The sequence below is a fragment of the Bos taurus genome, chromosome 12 (genome assembly GCF_002263795.3).
Source record: "Bos taurus isolate L1 Dominette 01449 registration number 42190680 breed Hereford chromosome 12, ARS-UCD2.0, whole genome shotgun sequence".
In the NCBI taxonomy this organism is placed as follows: Eukaryota; Metazoa; Chordata; class Mammalia; order Artiodactyla; family Bovidae; genus Bos; species Bos taurus.
Genome location: NC_037339.1, coordinates 76709895 through 76729566, shown reverse-complemented (window position 1 = coordinate 76729566; position 19672 = coordinate 76709895). Strand labels below are relative to the sequence as shown.

Below are 19672 nucleotides of genomic sequence, written 5' to 3'. Positions count from 1 at the left end.
AATTTAAAAACCTGACTTTAATTTTTGAGCACCATGGCATATGGCAAAATTTTAAGATGTTTTCTTTTTAAAAACTAAATGGCACTTTAGGGCAATAAGAACCCTTAAGTGTGAGGGATGTCACATTTCACTGCCCCCTCCCAAGTGATGCAAAGACCTATTTCTCTCTTCAAAAAGATTTGATAGCAAATCGCTTGAAAGGGGGTGAGGCTTACTTTTTTTGAAAGCCAGTTTTTATGGTTTTCAAGGAAAGCATCTCTCCTGCTTGATGAACTTTTTAGAAAAATGGTAACAGGTTATTCTATTAGCACATAAAGTGCAAAGATACTGCTTGCTTTTAAAATAATTATTTTATTGGCTTCAATCTAACTTGTGGTCCTTTCGGAGAAAATGAGGCACCCATGCGGACTGCATTCTGCACCGGAAGGAGAACTTCTGTTTAAAAGATACGGTTTATTTTAGCCGCTTCCCCCTGGACAGATGCTGTCTGTCCTGCCCTGCCAGTGTATCTCGGAGAAGCAAAAGTTAGAATCACTGCCCGATGCCCCTCCCCCTCCGTAGATCTAATTGGAAGTGGCAGATCTAGAACCGATGAGCAGTGAGATTACACTTCGAGCTGACTCCTTTGAACCATGCTGAAAAGGATTCCATGAGCTAAAAAGTCTAGGTAAGACGGTTCCTTTGGAGAAAGATGTATTTTAACTTCACCTGGTGTTTTGCAACCAATAAGATTTTAATATCCTTTCTCATTCCGTCTACTGTCTGTGCGCCCTCCGCGAGCGCTCGGCAGATTGAGTGCCTTCCCAAATAAGAAGTTTCCACCATCCTGTCCTCGAGCACGATGGAGGCCATACATCTGTTCACCCCCTCCTCCCCCAGAGAACAGCCCGGCGCTCTTCCAAGGGAGGAGGTAAGAAAGTGTTTGGATGCTGGAAGGGACGCGGTGTGCCGTGAGAGAATGCTTTTGAAGTTGGGGGCTCCCCCTCCCCTCGCCTTTTGCTCCCCGAAGGGGTCCCCCAGCCCAGGGCCGCCTGGCGCCCTTCGGCCGCGTGCCGGCGCACGCTCTCCGCAAGGCGCGTACTGGGAACGCTAGGCGCTGCGCGCGCAGGCCGGCCGCAAACTTTCTGCAAGTGCAACTTGGGCATCCCGTGGGAGGCGGGGACGCGGGGCTCCGGGGGAGGAGGGGGCGCGAAGCGAAAGCGAAGGCGGCCGCGAGCGCGGGGGCGCGTGCCCGCTGGGCCGAAGGCCGGAAAGGGAGCCAATCGGGCAGCCGCGCCTGCTGCCAATCACGCGGCTCCCTCCAATCCCACCCTTGCCATTTCCAAAATCTCGGTCCCACTGTGCAGCTCCGAGGTGGTGTCCGCTCGGCCAATCGCTGGAGGACCGAGTGGGAACGGGAATGAGCGGAGTTAGGAGGCCAGGACAAAGAAGTTAAAGAGCGCCTAACACATACATGTTTTTGAGGGCGGGCCGAGAAGGGAAAAAAGTACCCCCAGGGAGAGTCCATGGGTCTGACTGTGTCGCTCTGATGGAGCCCCCTTTGAGCAAGAGGAACCCGCCCGCGCCGAGATTAGCGGATCCGGCCGCGGCTCGAGCCTGGCCGCTGCAGAACATGACAGGCTTCCCGGCGCTGGCCAGCGCGCCCGCCCACTCCCGGGTCCGCGCCTCGGCCGCGCACCTCCGCCTGCGGGACCCGGTCGCTGACCCCGGCGTGGCCCGCGCTCCGCTCAGACCGGAGCACATGGCCCAGGCGAGCGCGCCCGGCCCCAGACCTCCCTCCCAGGCGCTCCCGGCGCCGCCCGAGTCCCCGGCGGCCGCCGCCCGCGCCGCCGCCTCGGCTGTGCACCCCGGCGCCCGCACCGCCCCCGGCGGCGGGGGCGCCCGCGGCGGGCCGTCCCCCGCGCCCCCGCCCCCGGCCCCTCCTCCTCCCCCCTCCCCTTCGCCCCCTCCTCCTCCCCCTCCTCCCCCCACCCCTCCTCCTCCTGCCCTCTCGGGCTACACCACCACCAACAGTGGCGGCGGCGGCAGCAGCGGCAAAGGCCACAGCAGGGACTTCGTCCTCCGGAGGGACCTTTCCGCCACGGCCCCCGCGGCGGCCATGCACGGGGCCCCGCTCGGAGGGGAGCCGCGCTCGGGCCCCGGCTCCCCCCAGCACCCGGCCCCGCCTCCCGCCTCGGGTGGCATGTTCATCTCGGCCAGCGGCACCTACGCGGGCCCGGACGGCGGCGGCGGCGGCGGCCCGGCGCTCTTCCCCTCGCTGCACGAGCCGCCAGGAGGCCCCGGCGGCCACCCGCACCCGCTCAACGGCCAGATGCGCCTGGGGCTGGCAGCGGCCGCGGCCGCGGCAGCGGCGGCGGAGCTGTACGGCCGCGCCGAGCCGCCTTTCGCGCCGCGCTCGGGAGACGCGCACTACGGGGCGGTGGCGGCCGCGGCGGCCGCCGCCCTGCACGGCTACGGAGCCGTGAACTTAAACCTGAACCTGGCGGCGGCGGCCGCGGCTGCGGCCGCGGCGGCCGCAGCCACCGGACCAGGGCCCCACCTGCAACACCACGCGCCGCCCCCGGCGCCGCCGCCGCCGCCGGCGCCAGCGCAACAGCCCCCCCACCTCCCGGGGGCGGCCGGGGCCTTCCTGCGCTACATGCGGCAGCCAATCAAGCAGGAGCTGATCTGCAAGTGGATCGACTCCGAGGAGCTAGCCGGGCCGCCGCCGCCGCCGCCTCCGGCCGGCGGCTCCAAGCCCTGTTCCAAAACTTTCGGCACCATGCACGAGCTGGTGAACCACGTCACCGTGGAGCACGTGGGCGGCCCCGAGCAGAGCAGTCACGTCTGCTTCTGGGAGGACTGTCCGCGCGAGGGCAAGCCCTTCAAGGCCAAATACAAGCTCATCAACCACATCCGCGTGCACACCGGCGAGAAGCCCTTCCCCTGCCCCTTCCCGGGCTGCGGCAAGGTCTTCGCGCGCTCCGAGAACCTCAAGATCCACAAGCGCACTCATACAGGTGGGTGTCTGTCCCCGGCCGCCGCCGCCGCCGCCGCTTCTGCCGCCGCTTTCTCTTCCTCCTTCGTCTCCTGCTCTTCATTTTTTTGTTTTCCCCTCCTTCCGCTGCTTCTCTTCGCATCTGTATAACCCGGACATGTGACTTCTTGTTTTTCTCTCCCTCCCCCCCCTTTTTTTTCTATGAATAAGTAATTCGATAGCACACACACAGGCCCCCGCGCTCCGTTCCTACGCGCTCGAGTCTCCAGCGCTCCCCGCAGCCCGCTCCGCAGGGACCGGCCACGCGCTCCAGCCGCCGCCGCCGCCGCCGCCCCGGAGCAGAAGCCGCCGCCGTCGCCAGAGCAGGAAGGCGCCCAGGACGGTCGGCAGCCCCTATCCGCCCGGCTCCAGAAACTTGGGGAGGGCGATGGGGAAGGAGCGCAGGACCGGAGCCGCTCCGGCGGCACTTGCACCCTCACCGCATGGCAGGCCCCGCGCGGTGTCCGAAGAGCGGGCGTGCTTGGGGCGCGTGGGGGGGGGGTTAGCGGTGACATCGGGGCCGCGGGGGGCCCAGCGCGGTGTGACCCCTCCGGGACGGGACAGGAAAGGGAGTCTTGTCCCTTCCGGGCAGGATGTAGAGTGCGAAAGGAATGCGCCCCCCGGAGACCTTCCTCCTACACAAACACACACGCACGCGCTTACACAGTCGCCCACCGTTACACACCCCACACGAACACGTTCACGCGCGCACACATCACACCAGCAACAACTTCACACACCCGTGTTCTTCCTGACCCCCTTCCTCAGAGCTGGGACACTCTTGGGCCCTGATCACACAGTCACACTTGCTCATTCACACGCCTTCATACACACCTATACTCACACGCGCCGTCACACGTTTTATCACACGGGCCCTAGAGGGTGCTGAGAAATTGGTTTCCGTCATTTTGGAGAAGGTTTTCCCGAGAGGAGGACGGAGCGGGCTGCAGAGGCTCCTTGAGGCCCATGGCCCGCGGTGGGGCCCCTTCCCGCCCGCCCCGCCCCTGCCTTGAGGGGGGGGGTGTGTGCCCCCTTTTGGGGTGAGGACAGCTGCGGCCTCGGGCGCCGGGTGGGCTCCGGTGGGCCGTGCGCCCCCTTGGAGCGGGCGCGCGCGCAGGGCCGGAGCGCCGATGAGCGCGAGCTCGGTCGGGATTTATAGGGACAGACGAGATTACCCCTCGGAGGACACTTAAGTAACTGGAGTTTACGTTTGGCAATTACTTGGCTGATTTATCGGCGCGGTGGCGGCGGCGGTGGCGAGGAGGCAGCCGCCAGGCGGGGGCCCCAACACCTGGCCAGCGGCCGAGGCTACGGGGAGGGGCGGGGAATCTGCGCGAGGAGCCGGGCCCGGGAGGCCCGAGTCTGGAATCCCAGGCCTCCCTCCTGCCGCCGGGAACCGCCAGGCCTCCTGTGGCCTGGCCGATGCCCCCGGGCTGGGAGCCCGTTTTCCCCGGAGGCCGGTCTGCCAGCCACGTTGTTTTCTCATCGGGATCGGCCCGCCTTAAATGATGTTTCCAAAAGGAGATTTCCCACCGGGCTCTCGTAAAACCTCCCCGGCCCCTCTAAGCCAGCGGCTGGCCCCGGGGCCCAGCACTTCCCGACCAGACGGAGGCCTGGGGTTGTGGCGGTGAAGCGCCCCCCGCAAGGGGAACCCCCTGACGGCGCCCGCAACCTCGGGCCCTTGCGGCCTTTTCACCTCCGAGGGGAGGGGACCTTCCCTCCCGGCCCGGAGATTGCCCCGGGCTGGGGCCGTGCTCTACCGCTTCGCGCCCGGAGCTGGAAGCTCACGGCGCGGGTGCCGGCCCTCCGGTTCCCCCGGGACGGGCCGCCTCCCTCCGCCCGCCTCAGGGGCGCGCCCCCGGGGGCGGGGACCAGGGCCGTTTGGTTTTCGGGTTCCCAGCGCGCAGGACTACGTCCCCGCACGGCTCGCGGCGGCGGCCTGGGCCTCGCCGGGTCCCTGCGGCAGGGATGCGAGCGCCCGCCCCTTGATGCTCGGATCCGCGCTGGGTGCTCTTGGCGGTCCCTGGGCCGCTGAGCCATCGATCCTCGTGTCCAGCGGGGGCCAGCCCGGACTCCCCTCCCCACCGCAACGCTGTCCCTTTTTGGAGGGGCGGGGGGAGCGGGCAGTTATCCGGGGATCCCGGGACAGGCTGATCAAAGGGAATAATCCCCCGACCACTCCAGAAGGCCCGTTTCCTGACCCACGTGCCCCCAATTCCATTTATAACCTTTCTTGGAGCTTGACTTGGAGTTCTCACACATAGCTTCCCTCACTCTCTAAAACCCTATAAGTAGTTAAATTCCGACGTGACCCCACTGTCAGCGTCTGAAATGTAAACACTGGGGCCTCTCACCCTTCCTACTCAGGTAGAATTGGCTCTCTCCCACCTGCCCACCCCTAGAATAAAATAGGCAATTCTATCACCCTTTCCTTTTTTTCTATTTTCTTCCTCCATCTCCCCTTGTGCTGGCTTTTCTACCTTTCTTTCCACATGGTATCTGCCTTTTCTGGGCCTGATTCTTAATGCTTCTCTTTATCGTGAGCAGTGGTGAAGCTTGCATCGTCCAAGCCGTTTATTTTGCACAATAAATGCTTAGCCTGTTCAGAAACACAATGTTCTAAAAAGCAACATTTGCATAGGGTGAATAAATCCACTTAAGCCTCCATGTTGAAGAAAAGCTGATTATGCTTTTTAGGGGGAAGAATGCTATATTAAGTTAGTATTATCTCCAACTTAAAGTGGAATATGGAATCAGGACAAATAACCAGTGTTTTGATAAAACTTGATTTCTGTTGCAGCCCCTCCACAGAGAATTTTTAAAGGGTGTCACTACCATCGCATTATGTTGTGTTTTTCCCTCTTTGTAGGCCAGTGTAGGAGGTATATGAATAATAACTCAATTTTTAAACAATACTTCCAAGTAGGGTAAGTTATGTTACAGGCATCTGAATACTTTTCAGATGTGCTAATATACTCTTGGCACTGAAGTAGTTATTCATTGCTGAAGTTAAAAGAGAGAAAATTACACCGAAATACTTGTATAGGAGAATCCACCACAGAAAATTTATGTACACTAAGCTGTCTTAATAGTTGTTTGGCTTTTTAAAAACAATTTGTTGAAAAACAAGGAAAAGACTGTATCTTATATATCAGCAGAGTAGCTGCTGAAATGTAGAGAAACTCCTTTTAAAATAATTTAAATGTAAGGAATAAATATATTACTATACCACAGTATGTATGAGATAACGTTCAATTATGGACTCAAATACATCAAGTTCATGGATACTAAGGTGAGGGGGGAAGTCATAACTGCTACCTGCTGTCTTTCTGTCCTTGCTTTTTAAGACCAAGGTGTAGAGTGTAGGTTACTGTAACTCTACTGGGTTATCTAGTTGTCTTAGCATTTCTACTGCCTGCACCCAGGACCTTGTGTTTAAAAGGCCCTGTGTTCCTGGGGTGGGTAGGACAGCTTAAAGGGGCAGTGGGCCCAAAGACTCTGATAAATAGCATTTTTTTTCCTGTTTACTATCAAACAGTATGTTAGAAGAAGCCTCTGGCTGAGGTATGTGGTCTTTATTAATGCTTGTTAAGGTTCTGTTGTGCTAGGGTCTTAACTGCCCAGTAAGTTGTGAGAAGAGCTGGGAGAAGGAAGAGGCCAAGAGCCTATTCTGTGCCCAGCTAGGCTTGTAAAAAATCTAGTGGTCAGATCGTGGTTTTCACAGATGTCTTTATTTCTGGGGAGATCGGGGTTTTGGTGTATTGCCTTTCCTTTCCATCAGTGAAATCCTGGGGAACTCTCTGAAACAAAATGCCATTATTATAATTTTACTGATCAATCCCAGTTTACTTTTACTTGAGTATCTGTTTATTTTCCTTCTCCTTTTTTTATGGTCTTCACCTAAGCTGTGGCTTTGGAAGTTATTTCAACAGCATTTATCTTGACGGGGGATCTGTTTGAATTTTTGTGTGTATAGACCCGAGGGGGACAAGGATGGAGGTATTTGGGTCCCCGTTGAATTTCAGCGTTATTGCCTGATCCAAGCCCTTAGCCCTTCTCGCCTTGACCCCTATGGTACTTCAGGGTCGACATCCAGCCTCTCCCAAAACCCAAGTCCAAGGAGAGCCTCCAGGCCAGGGGACACCAGGCCCATCCTGGAAGTATCCCTTCCCTGTAGCATTCTGGAACCTGGGAATTGGGAATTAGGCTGGGAGTCGGTCTTCAAGAGAATGGGAAGTTGCATCCTTCCATCTGCTTGAAGATTATTCTCTCAAGTTCAGAGGACTCTGAAGAGCCCCTGTTAACCTCCACTGTGCTTTCTTGCAGGGGAAAAGCCTTTCAAATGTGAATTTGATGGCTGTGACAGGAAGTTTGCCAACAGCAGCGATCGGAAGAAACATTCCCACGTCCACACCAGCGATAAGCCCTACTACTGCAAGGTCCGGGGCTGCGACAAGTCCTACACCCACCCGAGCTCCCTGAGGAAACACATGAAGATTCACTGCAAGTCCCCGCCACCTTCTCCAGGAGCCCTGGGCTACTCATCAGTGGGGACTCCGGTGGGCGACCCCTTGTCCCCTGTGCTAGACCCCACCAGGAGTCGCTCGAGCACTCTGTCCCCTCAGGTGACCAACCTCAATGAGTGGTACGTATGCCAGGCCGGCGGGGCCCCCAGCCACCTGCACGCCCCTTCGAGCAACGGAACCACTTCCGAGTCTGACGACGAGGACATGTACGCGAACCCTGAAGTCGTGCGGACGATACATTAGATTCGATCAGTCACCATCACTATCAGTCAAGTAATAAGTGGGAGCCCTTGGACCTCATCCTAACCTGAGACAATGCTGAGCTTGAGACAAACCCTCGACTCAGACTTGCCACCAGGTCTAATTAGCCCTATTTATTTAGTATGAAACCCTATGGTGTTGGTACATTTAATTAATTTAATTAAGATATTTGGGCTTTCCCCCCCCTTAGAAAACAAACAAACAAACAACAACAACAAACCCAACCAAGCTGGACTTGTTTGTTGCGGGGGGACAGGACTGGGAGCAAACTGTGCCAAGGAAGATAAATGGAGAGATCGTAGTTCATCGAGACACACACTGCCAATGCAATAGATGTAGTTCTTCACAAGGGTGAGAAAAAGAGCATTAAGTCAGCACTCAACACAGCGACAGGGCCCTCTGCACTTCCCAGAGTGCCTCGGGACTGCCTTTGACACCATAATGGAGCCCCTCTGCTTCCCGCCTGGGCCCTAATTCTGCAAAGGCCTCTTGATTGTAAACCACTCACACTTGCTGCATCACCAACAGATCCTGGACTGTACCTGTGTCTGAAAATATTTGTAAAGACCCTTTCAGTTCTAATACTTGTAATTTTTCATTCCCACTCTTTTATTACTGATCTCACCATAACACAGTATTTTTATACAGGATTATTCCTTCAGTACCCTGCTTGTATGATTGAAAAAAAGAGATGCAGCAGCCTAGTACATCTCCATGTATTGTGTTACTGTGATTGTTCAAGCAACTGGAGAGAAGAACTGCTGCAGTAGACAACTGTGAAACTGTGATATTTTATAAAATAGAAGAAATTCAAGTGCTTTTTCTTTTTTTTTTTTAAATCAAAAATCTCAGCTGCTGCCTCTTTACTCTGTCTAAACTTCCTGTGTAATAAAAATACTATGTTTTAGATCCTAAGTTCTTGGGATGCCAAAATTCACAGGCAAGTGTAAGGAGGTGTGATGTTGGCAACATGCCTATTTTTTAGGAAAGCTATTGTTTTAAAAACAGGCCAACCCCTCTTTTATACTATTTATCGACCTTTTAAAAAGTCTTTATTTTTCACCGCTGGAAACTGCATTTTAATGCATTTTCTTCCACCTGAGCATACAGAACTCTATCCCACTTGAAAATTACACTGTATGATTTACATTAAAAGAGGGGAGGGAGTTGCTATACATATTAAAATTGTTAAAAGGTTTATAGCTACCACCAAACACTGATGAATGTGTGACCTTTGCCAGAGCTGTCAAGCTAGGATAAAAAAGGTCAAGGACCTAGGACAATAACTCTTAGTCAATTTATTTTTGGTTGGTACAACACATCTCATGTGCAAAACGTAGTCCATCATAAACATCATACAAATAGACTAAAGAGCACTAATTTATCCTCAGAGACCCTGAAGACACCCCTTCCCCAGGGTTTGTAGAAATTTGTTTTGTGTGCTGTGAGTGGTGGATGTAGTCTTGTCATTGTTAATAACTTGTATGTGAACACTATTATTTGTACAGTTGAATTAATTTATTTTCAGACATCATCCTTTTTTTTTTTTTTTTCCTGGAAGAGTTCAAAGCACACCAAAGAATTATATTATACATTTTGGTGAGAGATGGTCATTTATGACCTACGATTTATTAAAAAAAAAAAAAAAGGAAAGAAAATGGGAAAAATATATTTTTAAGCTTACTTGAATGAACAACGTAATGTGAAAACCAGGACTCTTCCTGCATGTCTCTTTTTTGCATTGTGTTGATGAGATTATATATAGTTTATAGATATATTCTATTACTAGTACAGTGCATGGTGCTGTCACTTTGAAAGCCTTTCAATGTTGTCTTCAGATTGTTATGGTGAATATGAAACATGCAGACCCTCCTTTATAAAGAAAAAGACCATAAAACTTGAATATAAAACAATTCTACATCTTTAAAGTTTATTTGATTTTCGTATTATTCATTTTCAAAACTCTTTCAAATAGACAAGATGAGGTATGAACTTTGGGGGGATAATTTATGTATCGTAAACTTATTCAAACAAAATATTCCTGATTTATAATGAGTTGTTTTATTTATACAACTTTTTCAATGGTAGTTTGCACTATTCTTTATTATGCTACAGGTTTATTTATTATGAAACAAAGGAATATGTATTTTATGTATTTTGCCATGCGTAGGTTAACTCTGCCACAGATTTATTGGTTTCTGATACACTTAAAGTAAAAACTTAAAATGTGTACCTCCGATAGAAAGCAAGAATGATTATGAAGTAAAGAGTTTAATAAAAGTATTCTTCCTATGTATCGCTTATGTTTTACATGATGGCACATCTCTGCCATTCTCTTCCAAACAGAACAGGTTGCTCATGTAGTAACCATTCGATTCTCTTCCCTTGATCTCTTTATTTCTTTACCCTCCCCAAGCAATAAAATATGTTTACAGCTTGGTCTAATTTACAATCTAATCTAAAGAATACAGTATATTTATGAAGACTAAGCCCTGCAGGTTGCACAGCACAGTGGCATAAATCTCAGGGGTTACTGTGCCCATTTGTTAAAATTAATAATAGCCTTAGTGATCCTCATCAGTGGAGAGCTGAAAAGCAAATTTTAGCGTTTCTTTGCTGTCCAGCCTCTTTCTAAAGAAAAAGGATAACAACGAGGAAAAGATGGAGAAAAGGACAAGTGAGATGTTTGCAGATACAAAGAAGCTGAAAGAATCAGGAGCTAAGGTGGGTATGGAGTTCAAAACATCCTGAATGAAGCTGAGTAGTGGGCACCAAACACCTCTTCTATTTATTAGGTGATGGGAATCAGAACCCACTTATACTGTGGTTTACTTGGAAGTTGAGTGGAGATAAGTAATTTAGCCTTTTGGGGCAGGTGTTATGAAGAAATTTGCTTCATTGCCACAAAATGCCCAAGTGGCTTAGAGCAGTAAGATTGGCTGTCCATATTAACAAGGCTGAATCCTTGTTTGTTTTTAAGCTGACTGATACAAAACTGATAAAAGGCAACTATTCAAAAACAATCGGTAGTAATGTCAATAAACAGTTCTCCAAAAGGTTAGAGTGGGCTTGTTTTTTTTTTTTAAAGTCGGGTTCAGTTAAACGTAGTAAAGGGGAAAACAGGTTGCAAGGGGTTATTTGAAGCCAGATGACAATAACCAGAAGACCAAGGAGAAAAACACTCAAATGAAGTCCCCAGTCAATGGAAAAACTTATAGCTCTCTAATGAAGTTTCTCGTGAAAAGGGGGGTGACACAAAGCCACCAAGACATGAATCATTCATGGGAAATATAAAAGATAAAAGATATCTGACAATGAGCAGAACCTTGTATAGAGTGTATAAAACAAGTTTCCCCTTCTTATTTTCTGCTTTTAAAACGCACAATCTCCCACTCCCAGTGTCTCTGTCCAGTCTATAGAGTTGAAATTGACCACTGCTCGTCCTGCGCCACTTCAAAGTAATTTAGTCCAGAACGGAAGGCTTGGCGCTTGGACAACCTTCATGGTGTGTTAAGATTTCTATGGCAATTGGCAAGCAAGAGGTTCCCATCTGAATATGTCTCAAAGAAAGCCACTATTGACACTAAGTTGGCTATCATCAAAGACTTTATCTTTCCTAGGCAAAACGTGGCCCTCGTGGCCCTTGCGAACGCTGTTTAAATCATCTACCTTTGTTTTCCAGGCTGGGAGGATCTTCAAACACAGGAGTGTTTGTTGTTTATATGTGTTTTTCCCCATTTAGGATGCTCTTTGGTAAAGCTAATGCTCCTAAATGCTAGAGTACAGAGAAAGAGCTGGTGGGCAGGCATTATATTCTTTTAAAGAGATGGAGATGACCACACAAGAGGGATAGGAAAAGAGGAGGCCCTGGAGACAGGAAAAGAGGACGCCCAAATTCCTTGAAAGCCAAGTCAGAACTGATCTGTGACATCACAGTTTTGCCATTTATCCCAAATATTGCATTTGGAAGCTTTCAGAGACCATATTGGTTCTCTATCCATCTATCATCTATCTCTTTCTCTATGAAAAGGAACAAGAGATGTTCACCTGAACTATTTGTTATTCCAGTTTGGCTGGGAACTACAACTGGGGTGGCAGCTGCAGAGACAATCTGATTTCTCAAGTGGTCACCTTAAGTCACAGGAAAAGCAAGCTGCACAGAGAAACAACCCAGACGTACAGTAATACTGTCAGCCGGTCACACCACACTGCCCGCTGGTCCCTCCACCAGCAGTCTACCAAAACAGACACGTGGCCAAGAAAGCCATCCTTCCAGGGCTGGAGGGTTGGGAAGGAGGTCCACGGTGACAGGGCCCTGGGGTGGCCAGCACGCTTGGCCTCTGTGAGGAAAATCTCGCAAAAAACTCACACTCTTGTCATCTCCCACGCCCACTCACACTCCGGAGCACACATTCACATAGGGGAGTGCCTAAGCAGGCACAGATAAGTTCAAAGGCATGTTCTTTGAAATTCAAAGTACGGCTTTTATGGTACATCCACGCTGAGTGTAGGCATTGCTATGGCAATGGGCAGGGCCAGGGGAGTCTGGCAGGAGGGTCCACAGTATTGGAGACACTCTATTAAGATACAGTTGCAGTGACCTTTCCTTTCATTCCAAGTTAGCTCCCTCGATTTTCACCTGATCAGAAATACATATTCCATATCGCATTGCCTATTTGTAATAGTATATATGTACAGGCATATATGTGTCTTTCCATCCACTTTTTTTTGTTAAGATTCCCCCTTAGAATCTCCCAGCTTGAGAGAAAGGAGAAAGAATGAGGAGAGGAGGAGAGAAAGGCCGGTGGGGGTGGGTGATGGCAGAGGCCGGGGGCGGGGGGAGGGGGGCAGGGAGGGGGGCAGGAGCGCCTCAGCCCGGGTTCCTCTTCCTTCTCTCCCCACCTAAGTACTTTTATTTGCAGAGCGATTGTTCTTTGTTTATTTAATACAAGTACTGTGTGAATGGTGAAAAATAAACACGATGAAAAATAACCAAACAGATGATTCCTCCGAGTGAAAAAGCCCGGACTTAATAAAAGTGCGAAGCAGTCACCGCTGAATGAGAAACCCTTTGAAGTGGAACTTATTATAGGAGGAATACTTCGGGGTTGCCTTAACGACGCCGCTGAATCGAAAGCGCTCGCCTTTGTCAGCGATTTGTTCTCCTTTGCTGGGGTGCCCGCAGAAATTACTTACATGGGCTGCCTTAACATGCAGCCTGCAAATCAGTAACCTTGCAGCTCAGACTTGAAGACGCCACTGGGCCACGGACAAAAAAGAAGTCAGGGGGAAACGCACCAACCTTTCACGCCGGGTCCCCGCGGACGGGGGCGCACCGGGCGGGATGGGGCGGCAGATAATAAGTTGTCTTACAACGGCCCCCACCCTCGGTCCCCACCCCCACCCCGACCCCTGAGCCCAGGCCCGGGCCCCCCACCCCCGGCGGCCGGGGAAGCTCCGGCCTCTCCCGGGCACTCCAGCGAGGGGCGCTCTCCCGCGCGCGGGCCGGGCCTGGGACGTTCCCAGCGGCCCGGGCCATATTTAATAAGGGTCGTTTATCACCCAGGCGCTTTGAAGGGTCGCCTCCAGCCCTGCGCCCATTAGAAAGGCGGAGGTGACATTTAAACTCCGTTTTCAAGGCTCGCGGGGGGATTTCAATGAAAAGGCAACTCGTTTGTCTTATGAGCCTGGAAACAACCCCCTTCTCGCTCCTTTTGACCACATGGCATAACTCAAAAACAATAGTTCAAAAGTGAAATGGCATCGCGGCGTTCACTGAGAGACAGGCCCCCATCTAGCACCAGAGAAAAGAGGGAGCCCGCAAGACAATGTGCTTTTTGTGTCTGACTCTGTCACAAGGATTGTGTTGTTTGCTTTGGAGGCTGCGCCTGTTACACTTTCCTGAAAGTGCTTGTGTTAAACAAGAGTTATAAGTCATCCCAAACAACAAACATTTTGATTTTCTTTGCCTAAAGGGCTTTCCCTGGCTATGGGCACCGTGAAAAAATAATGTCCTTGCTGAGAAAGGAACACCAGTAGTAGCATTAGAAGCGGGCGCATTAAATATTGAATGACACGGGGAAAAAGAGCTTGTCGAGGGGGCACTCAGCCTTAAAGTCTTTCTTCAACTTTGTCTTCGCTGGCTGCTGGACTATTTAAGATGGTATTAATTAAGGCGGCTTCGGGTGACGCCGAGCCCGCCGGCCCCTCGGCCGCGCTCCGTCAATGGGCCTGTGTCCCCGCGCTCTGCTCACGCGTTGGCTGGGCCGAGTGCAAATGTCACTTCTCATTTGGAGGCTGAAGTGAAGGGCCCATCCTGCACTAAGGGCGGCAGGGATGTAGTAGGCAGCAGGCGTTAAAGGAATACGAGGGGCTGGGGGCCGGGGGCGGGGAGGCGGGGACGAAATGGGAACAGCTGCCCTGGGCCAGGGACGAGCTCCCGCCGCCAGCGTGCACGGCTTTGGGCACCTTTCGGAGAGGGTTTTTCGGCAAACATCGGCCGCGCGGGCCTCGCTGGGCTGGGACACCCAGTCTCCTTTCCAAAGTCTCCTCTTGCGTGGGGACCATCTACACCCCAGCCCTCCAAGACTCGAGTAGGCAGTCTGGCGGGGAGTTCTCTTACAAAGGGAGTAGCTTCTGCAAAGAAAGACAAAGGCCTGGCGCAAACCGGCTTCATTCCTGGCTTCCTCCTCCCCCCTCCCGCCCCTTCGCGGATCACAAATAAAGCGCCCAAGGGCCTCGGCCCAGGACCTCCAATCCAATTTTACAGACGGTGAAACTGAGACCTCAGGCCACGCTCAGGGTTCTTGTCCGTTTTCCCGCTCAAGAGTGGAAAGCGGAGGCCCTCATGGAGACCGAAGACCCAAACTAGGGAGGAGCTCTGTTTAAGGGTGCGAACATCCACGCCAAAGATCCCCTTCTCCCCAGTCCCAGGCATTTGATTCAAAGCAAATGGAAGTTGGTTTCAGCAGCTGGAAATTCCTAACATTAAAAAAAAAAAAAATGAACCTTTACTGCCAACTAACTGTGGCATAAACGCAGTGCATGTTTTAAGAAACTCTGCTATCAGTTCTCCATAAGGAGAGACAAGACTTGGCTGCGGAGAAGGGGGCAGAAGACTCTGGGGGATTGATTTCTGCAGCCAGATTGCCCCCATGACGGCCCGTGTCTCCTGGTGTGGGGCTCCAGACGGACATGGGCCTTCTCTTTTATCACAAGGTCCCTTGGAAGTGGGAAGAAACTCAGTTACATGCTCTTTCGTGTGTGTGTGTGTGTGTGTCTGTGTGTGTGTCTGTGTCTGTGTGTGTATGAGAGAGAGAGTGAGAGAGACAGAGAGAGGGGTTTGGACCCTAGATGTACTGCACAGGCGTCTGGCACCCTTAACTCTGGATTCATTTACATTATCTGATTCTCCTGGGGATGTGCCCCTCAAGAGCTCCCTGGGTCCTCCAGGTAAGGCGAGGTCACATTTCCCAGAAAGCCATGCTGCAGGAGAAGCAGTTCAAGCCAGGGTGTGGGGATGGGTAGCTGGGATCAGTCTGCCTGGAGACTCGAGCCTGCGGCCTGCGCCCTCCACCTCGTCCGGAGCTGGAGGCCTCGCTCTAGGGTGGGGAGCCGCCTGGTGGGGGCCGATGTGGGCGGTGGGGAGGAGAGGGGCTGGGCCAGACCAGCCCCCCCCTACCCCCCCACCCCCCGCCCCCTCGTGCAACAGGTCTGCAAAACCAGACACTGGGGCTCACGTGCTCAGTTGCTGACCTGGGCCATCTTTCTTCATCTTTTTTTCGGTCCCCTTCTTCCTGACTCTACTTTTTTTTTTTTTTTTTTGCACAAACAGGCCGCAGGTCAGGGCAAGAGATGCAAAAACGCGGCCTTTTGGCCCGGTACACACTGTCCAGGGTGGCGCGTACACACACACAAACTCGCTCAGGCACAACTCGCCCCCCGCGCCCCTCCCCCGCCCCCGCACTGGGCACACGCCCGGGCTCCAGGCACCTTGCCAAGAACGCGCGAGCACCCTGCGTGGCACACTGGCTGAAGTTCCTGCACGAAGTGGCGGGGGTGGGGTAAAGAGGGAGGGGGTGGGCGGCGGTGGGCGCCGCCGACTGCTGGCGGGTGCGCACAAGTTCAGTGCTCAACTTCCCGCTCCTAACGAGACCCGAGATCCCTTTGGAGAGGCCCTCGGGAGCCGGCGGCAGGGCTGGGAGTGGCGTGGGTAAGCTGGCCGGCGCGGGGCGCGGGCGGCGGGGCACGAGGGCGCGACAGGAGGAGGGCGCGAGGGTGCCCGCGGCCGGCCGGGCGCTCCGAGAAGTCAGCGTGAGCAGCTGTGACTTCACCTATTAGCCCCGATGTCTTTCCGAGGAGCCTGGTGGAGTTAAACAGCCCACAATGGGCGCTCTGGGGCGCCTCCAGCCTGACCTCCACCCGGGTTTAATAGTTTCATAGGAACTTCATTAAATCAATTACTTAGTGAGCACATCATCATTTATTTGTAATTAGCAGCGAGGAGCGCGTTCTCTCCCCGAGCCCCGCGGCCCGGGTCCCAGCGGGGTTGGCGGAGTTGTGCAAGCACTTTTGTTTGCTCGAGTGTTGACTCCCGGCATTATTCGGCCCCGGTAATCTTTACGTCTTAATCTAGCATTCAGAGGGCGAAGGGAAAACAAACAGGGCGCAGGCCAGAGGCCAGCCCTGCGGTCCCGGCCGCGCGCGTAGCACGGCCCTCGCGCCGCGCGCTCAGGGCGCGTCTCCGCCGTCCCTTCTCCATCCCGCGGAGAAGGCGAGGGACCCCACGGGGCAGCTGGAGGGGAATGAGGCAGGCCAGGTTCGGGGAGGGCGGGAAGCTCAGAAGGAAAGTGGCGAAGGAAGAAGAGGTGAAGGAGCGAAAAGAGGGAACCCGGAGCCGGAAAGCATGTCCCGCAAAGCGAGCGCAATAAGGAAACGTCCAGGCTCGTGCGCGTGTGCCGGCGGCGTCGGCGGGAGAGTGCGTGTGCATGTGTGTGCGCGCGCAGGGTGTGCGTGAAATCACATCCATTTCAGCTGCTGGGAACAGGGCGGGGAGAGGCGAGCGCCAGCGGGAGGTGCCGGCCTGGCGTGCGTGAGGACAGCTCGCTGGGTGTCCGAGCTGCCAAAGGGCTTGCATTTGGGGGGGACTGCAGCCCGGGGCGCAGCTCCATCGCAGCCCACAAATTGCGAGCGAGTGATTAGCGATCGGGAGCGGGTGGGGTGGGTATTGCTGAAAGCCGGGCCCGAACCTGCGCGTGCGGAGCAACGCGAGTCGTGGCCCTGCGAGGAGTTGTTGATTCCTTTCGGGTGTAACTGTCGTTCCCCATCGTCGCAGCGCCGGCCGAGAAGCCGGCAGGTCGTGGGGGTCTTGGCTGCCGGGGCCAGAAACGTGGGCGACGCTGAAACGTCGCCGCGTCCCCCGCCGGGCACCCGATTTCCGCTCGCGGTTTCATAAGTCCCTCCGGCACAGGAAACGCTCACGCTCGACTACAGCGGGAGATCCCAGCGCAGGAAATGGGGGGGTGGCGGGGGAGGCGAGGGGTCACTGACAATCCGGCTCGGGTTCTCAGGAGCCCGCCAGTGTGCACAGCTCAGAGGTTAGCAACCGGCTCGTGGGACCCTCCCTCCCCCTACCCCAGGAGTGGGCTTCCAGAAGCAGCCCTGATCCCAGAGGGTCCCTGAGGTTCGTCTCCCAGGTGGCCCTCCTGTCTGAACTTTGGAGGAGACGGTCTTGAATTTCTCCACCGGCTTTTGTGGCCAGGCCTGTTTAATCCAGGTTGGTATCTGGAGGCTGCGTGAAGGCAGTGGTTTTTACCCTGTTGGCTCAGTGTGAGCGCAGAGAGAACCTGGTGCGTCAGTGGGTGGGGGCTTGGTGATGAGATCTGTCCTGGGGGGAGTGGGGAGGGACGCTGAGGGGTGGCCCCAGGGCCTGGCTGTGGTAAGTCTCCTGGGAGTGGCAGCTTTGTTTGCCTGGGACCTTCAGGTGGGCTCTCCTGGGGCCTCCAGCTGGGAGAGCCTGTACCCATGACACCACCTTGAGGTGCAGAGACCCCCACGGACACCCCCCCAAGCTGATGCTGACCCACCCTGGATTATCTGAGAACTTGGGTCAACCGGAAAAACAGGAAGTGTATCCAGAAAACAGCCTGCCATCCCCTGGCAGGGCAGCCACGGGGAGAAGCACCTTTTAAAATAGAAGAGCACTTTGCAACTTGGCATACTTCTTCCCACCCCCCAAGGCGATCCACGCTGAAGTAGTCAAAACGGTCAGGCTTCCAGAAGGATTACCAGACAAAGCAAATATGTATGCATAAAGCAAAACACGATCTTCTCACACATATCTCCAAACACTGTAAACACCAGCTCTCCTTAGAACCTGTTGGCCATGTTTCTGCTCTGATATAAGGAACACTTATGCGGGTTAAATATATGTTTGATCCTTCAAGACTATACACAAACAGACACAGAGTTCCAGCACATTTAAACACAACCTTGTATATGATCAGGGCCTACCCATCCCATCTAACCGAATTTTGGGACAGCCTTGAAGGAAGCAAAACTGAGAAAGACTCCTTTTGAAAATAACAGTAACATGGAATTCACCCCTGACTTGTCTCTCTCTGCTTCTTCCCCTCAACCTTGCGGCGACCCCTCCCCCGCCCTCCCCCAGCTTCAACAACATTTAATAAAACAGCATCATTGTAGGGAGAAAAGCCAGTGAGTCAGGCAAGCACTTTATGAGCTGGCAGTGACTTGGGTGAAGCAGCTGATGTAGAAAACCTGGATGCTTGGGCTGCAAAGTTCTCCTAGATAGGCAGATCTGGCTTCTCTGCCTGCTCCAGGTCCTGACAGCTTCAAGCCCATCAGCTGGCTCACACCTCACACTCTGTTCTGCTTCTTCTGTCTTTACCGGGTCGCGTGTCACAGGCACCCCGCCCTGTCCAAGGCCGTGGCTTCACAGTGGGAGCCCTGCATTTGCTCCCCACCTCCTTCCAGTGGGCCTTCCCTGGCAGGTATGGGACCCTCCAAGCCCACTCCCCTTATTTGTCTGGGGTCCTAGGCCTTGGGCCCATCACCTTGAAAACGAATAGAAGTCTGCTCACATTGTGTCCTTGTCCCCGTTGAGGGCTCTGAACAGGCTCCCTCACCAGACGCAGGATGCCTCTTCCTGACCTGCAGGGAGAAGAGAGCTGGCCATGACAGACTGTAGATACAAAGCTGACCGAGGCCCATGTGACTGACCCGGAAGCTCCCGGGAGCCTGCTCTGGGGTAATAGCACGTCAGGGAAATTTAAGGGGATACTTGGAATTGCGAACTTATGCCAACTGTTTGTCTCCTTGTTGACCGCCCTGGCCATGTCTTACATAAACTGATGCATTAGAAAACCTGTGTTCAAGGTCGAGTGTCTGCTGTGTTACTGAGAGAAGTATCTGGGCACCCTTTCTGCTTTCAGACCCGACAGCATGGGTGGTTCCCTGTGTATCTGTGAGGGGCAAAATCGTGACGTGATTCACGGCAAGTGCAGGTAAACGCTGCAGTCCAGCAAGTGCCATCCCCCCCGCCCCCCCGGCCGACGCCATTTTCCTCACCTTTGACTTTCTAGACCTTTCTAGGGACCGCATAAATCCAAGGGCTGAGGTGGTCCAGAGGTAGAAACGTGCCTTGAAAAGAACCAGTGTCCTTGGCCACTGGCAAGGAGACTGGGGTGTTGAGTTAAGATTCCTCCAATCTGAAGAATGCCTGTTAGAAAGGGCAGAGGAATGATATCATGAAAAATATCCTTCCGGCTTCTTACATTCCTTTAATGGGAAGGCTTCCCTGGACTGCATGCCTGTCTGGAGAATTGTAGACATAAAACTTCCCATTTCT

At 53.5% G+C, this 19672-nt stretch overlaps 1 protein-coding gene and 1 long non-coding RNA gene across 2 annotated transcripts; one reads left to right on the top strand and one right to left on the bottom strand.

Moving 5' to 3' along the window:
- Nucleotides 1–696: 696 nt before the first annotated feature.
- Nucleotides 697–10093, top strand: ZIC5 (Zic family member 5). The gene is made up of 2 exons (XM_015473929.3): nucleotides 697–2999; nucleotides 7343–10093. The coding sequence occupies exons 1-2, from the start codon at nucleotides 1454–1456 to the stop codon at nucleotides 7783–7785; spliced, it is 1989 nt and encodes a 662-aa protein (XP_015329415.2). The 5' UTR covers nucleotides 697–1453; the 3' UTR covers nucleotides 7786–10093.
- Nucleotides 10094–18501: 8408 nt separating this feature from the next.
- LOC112449083 (uncharacterized) lies at nucleotides 18502–19406 on the bottom strand. Its single transcript, XR_003037573.2, has 3 exons — nucleotides 19393–19406; nucleotides 18906–18975; nucleotides 18502–18739 (listed from the first exon to the last, which is right to left on the bottom strand). It is a non-coding gene; the product is annotated as an uncharacterized lncRNA (long non-coding RNA).
- Nucleotides 19407–19672: the final 266 nt, after the last annotated feature.

Coding starts and splice junctions, on each gene's coding strand:
- ZIC5 (XM_015473929.3), top strand. CDS start 1,454: ATGTTTTTGAGGGCGGGCCGAGAAGGGAAAAAAGTACCCCCAGGGAGA. Junction 3,000..7,342: donor CCACAAGCGCACTCATACAG/GTGGGTGTCTGT, acceptor GCTTTCTTGCAG/GGGAAAAGCCTTTCAAATGT.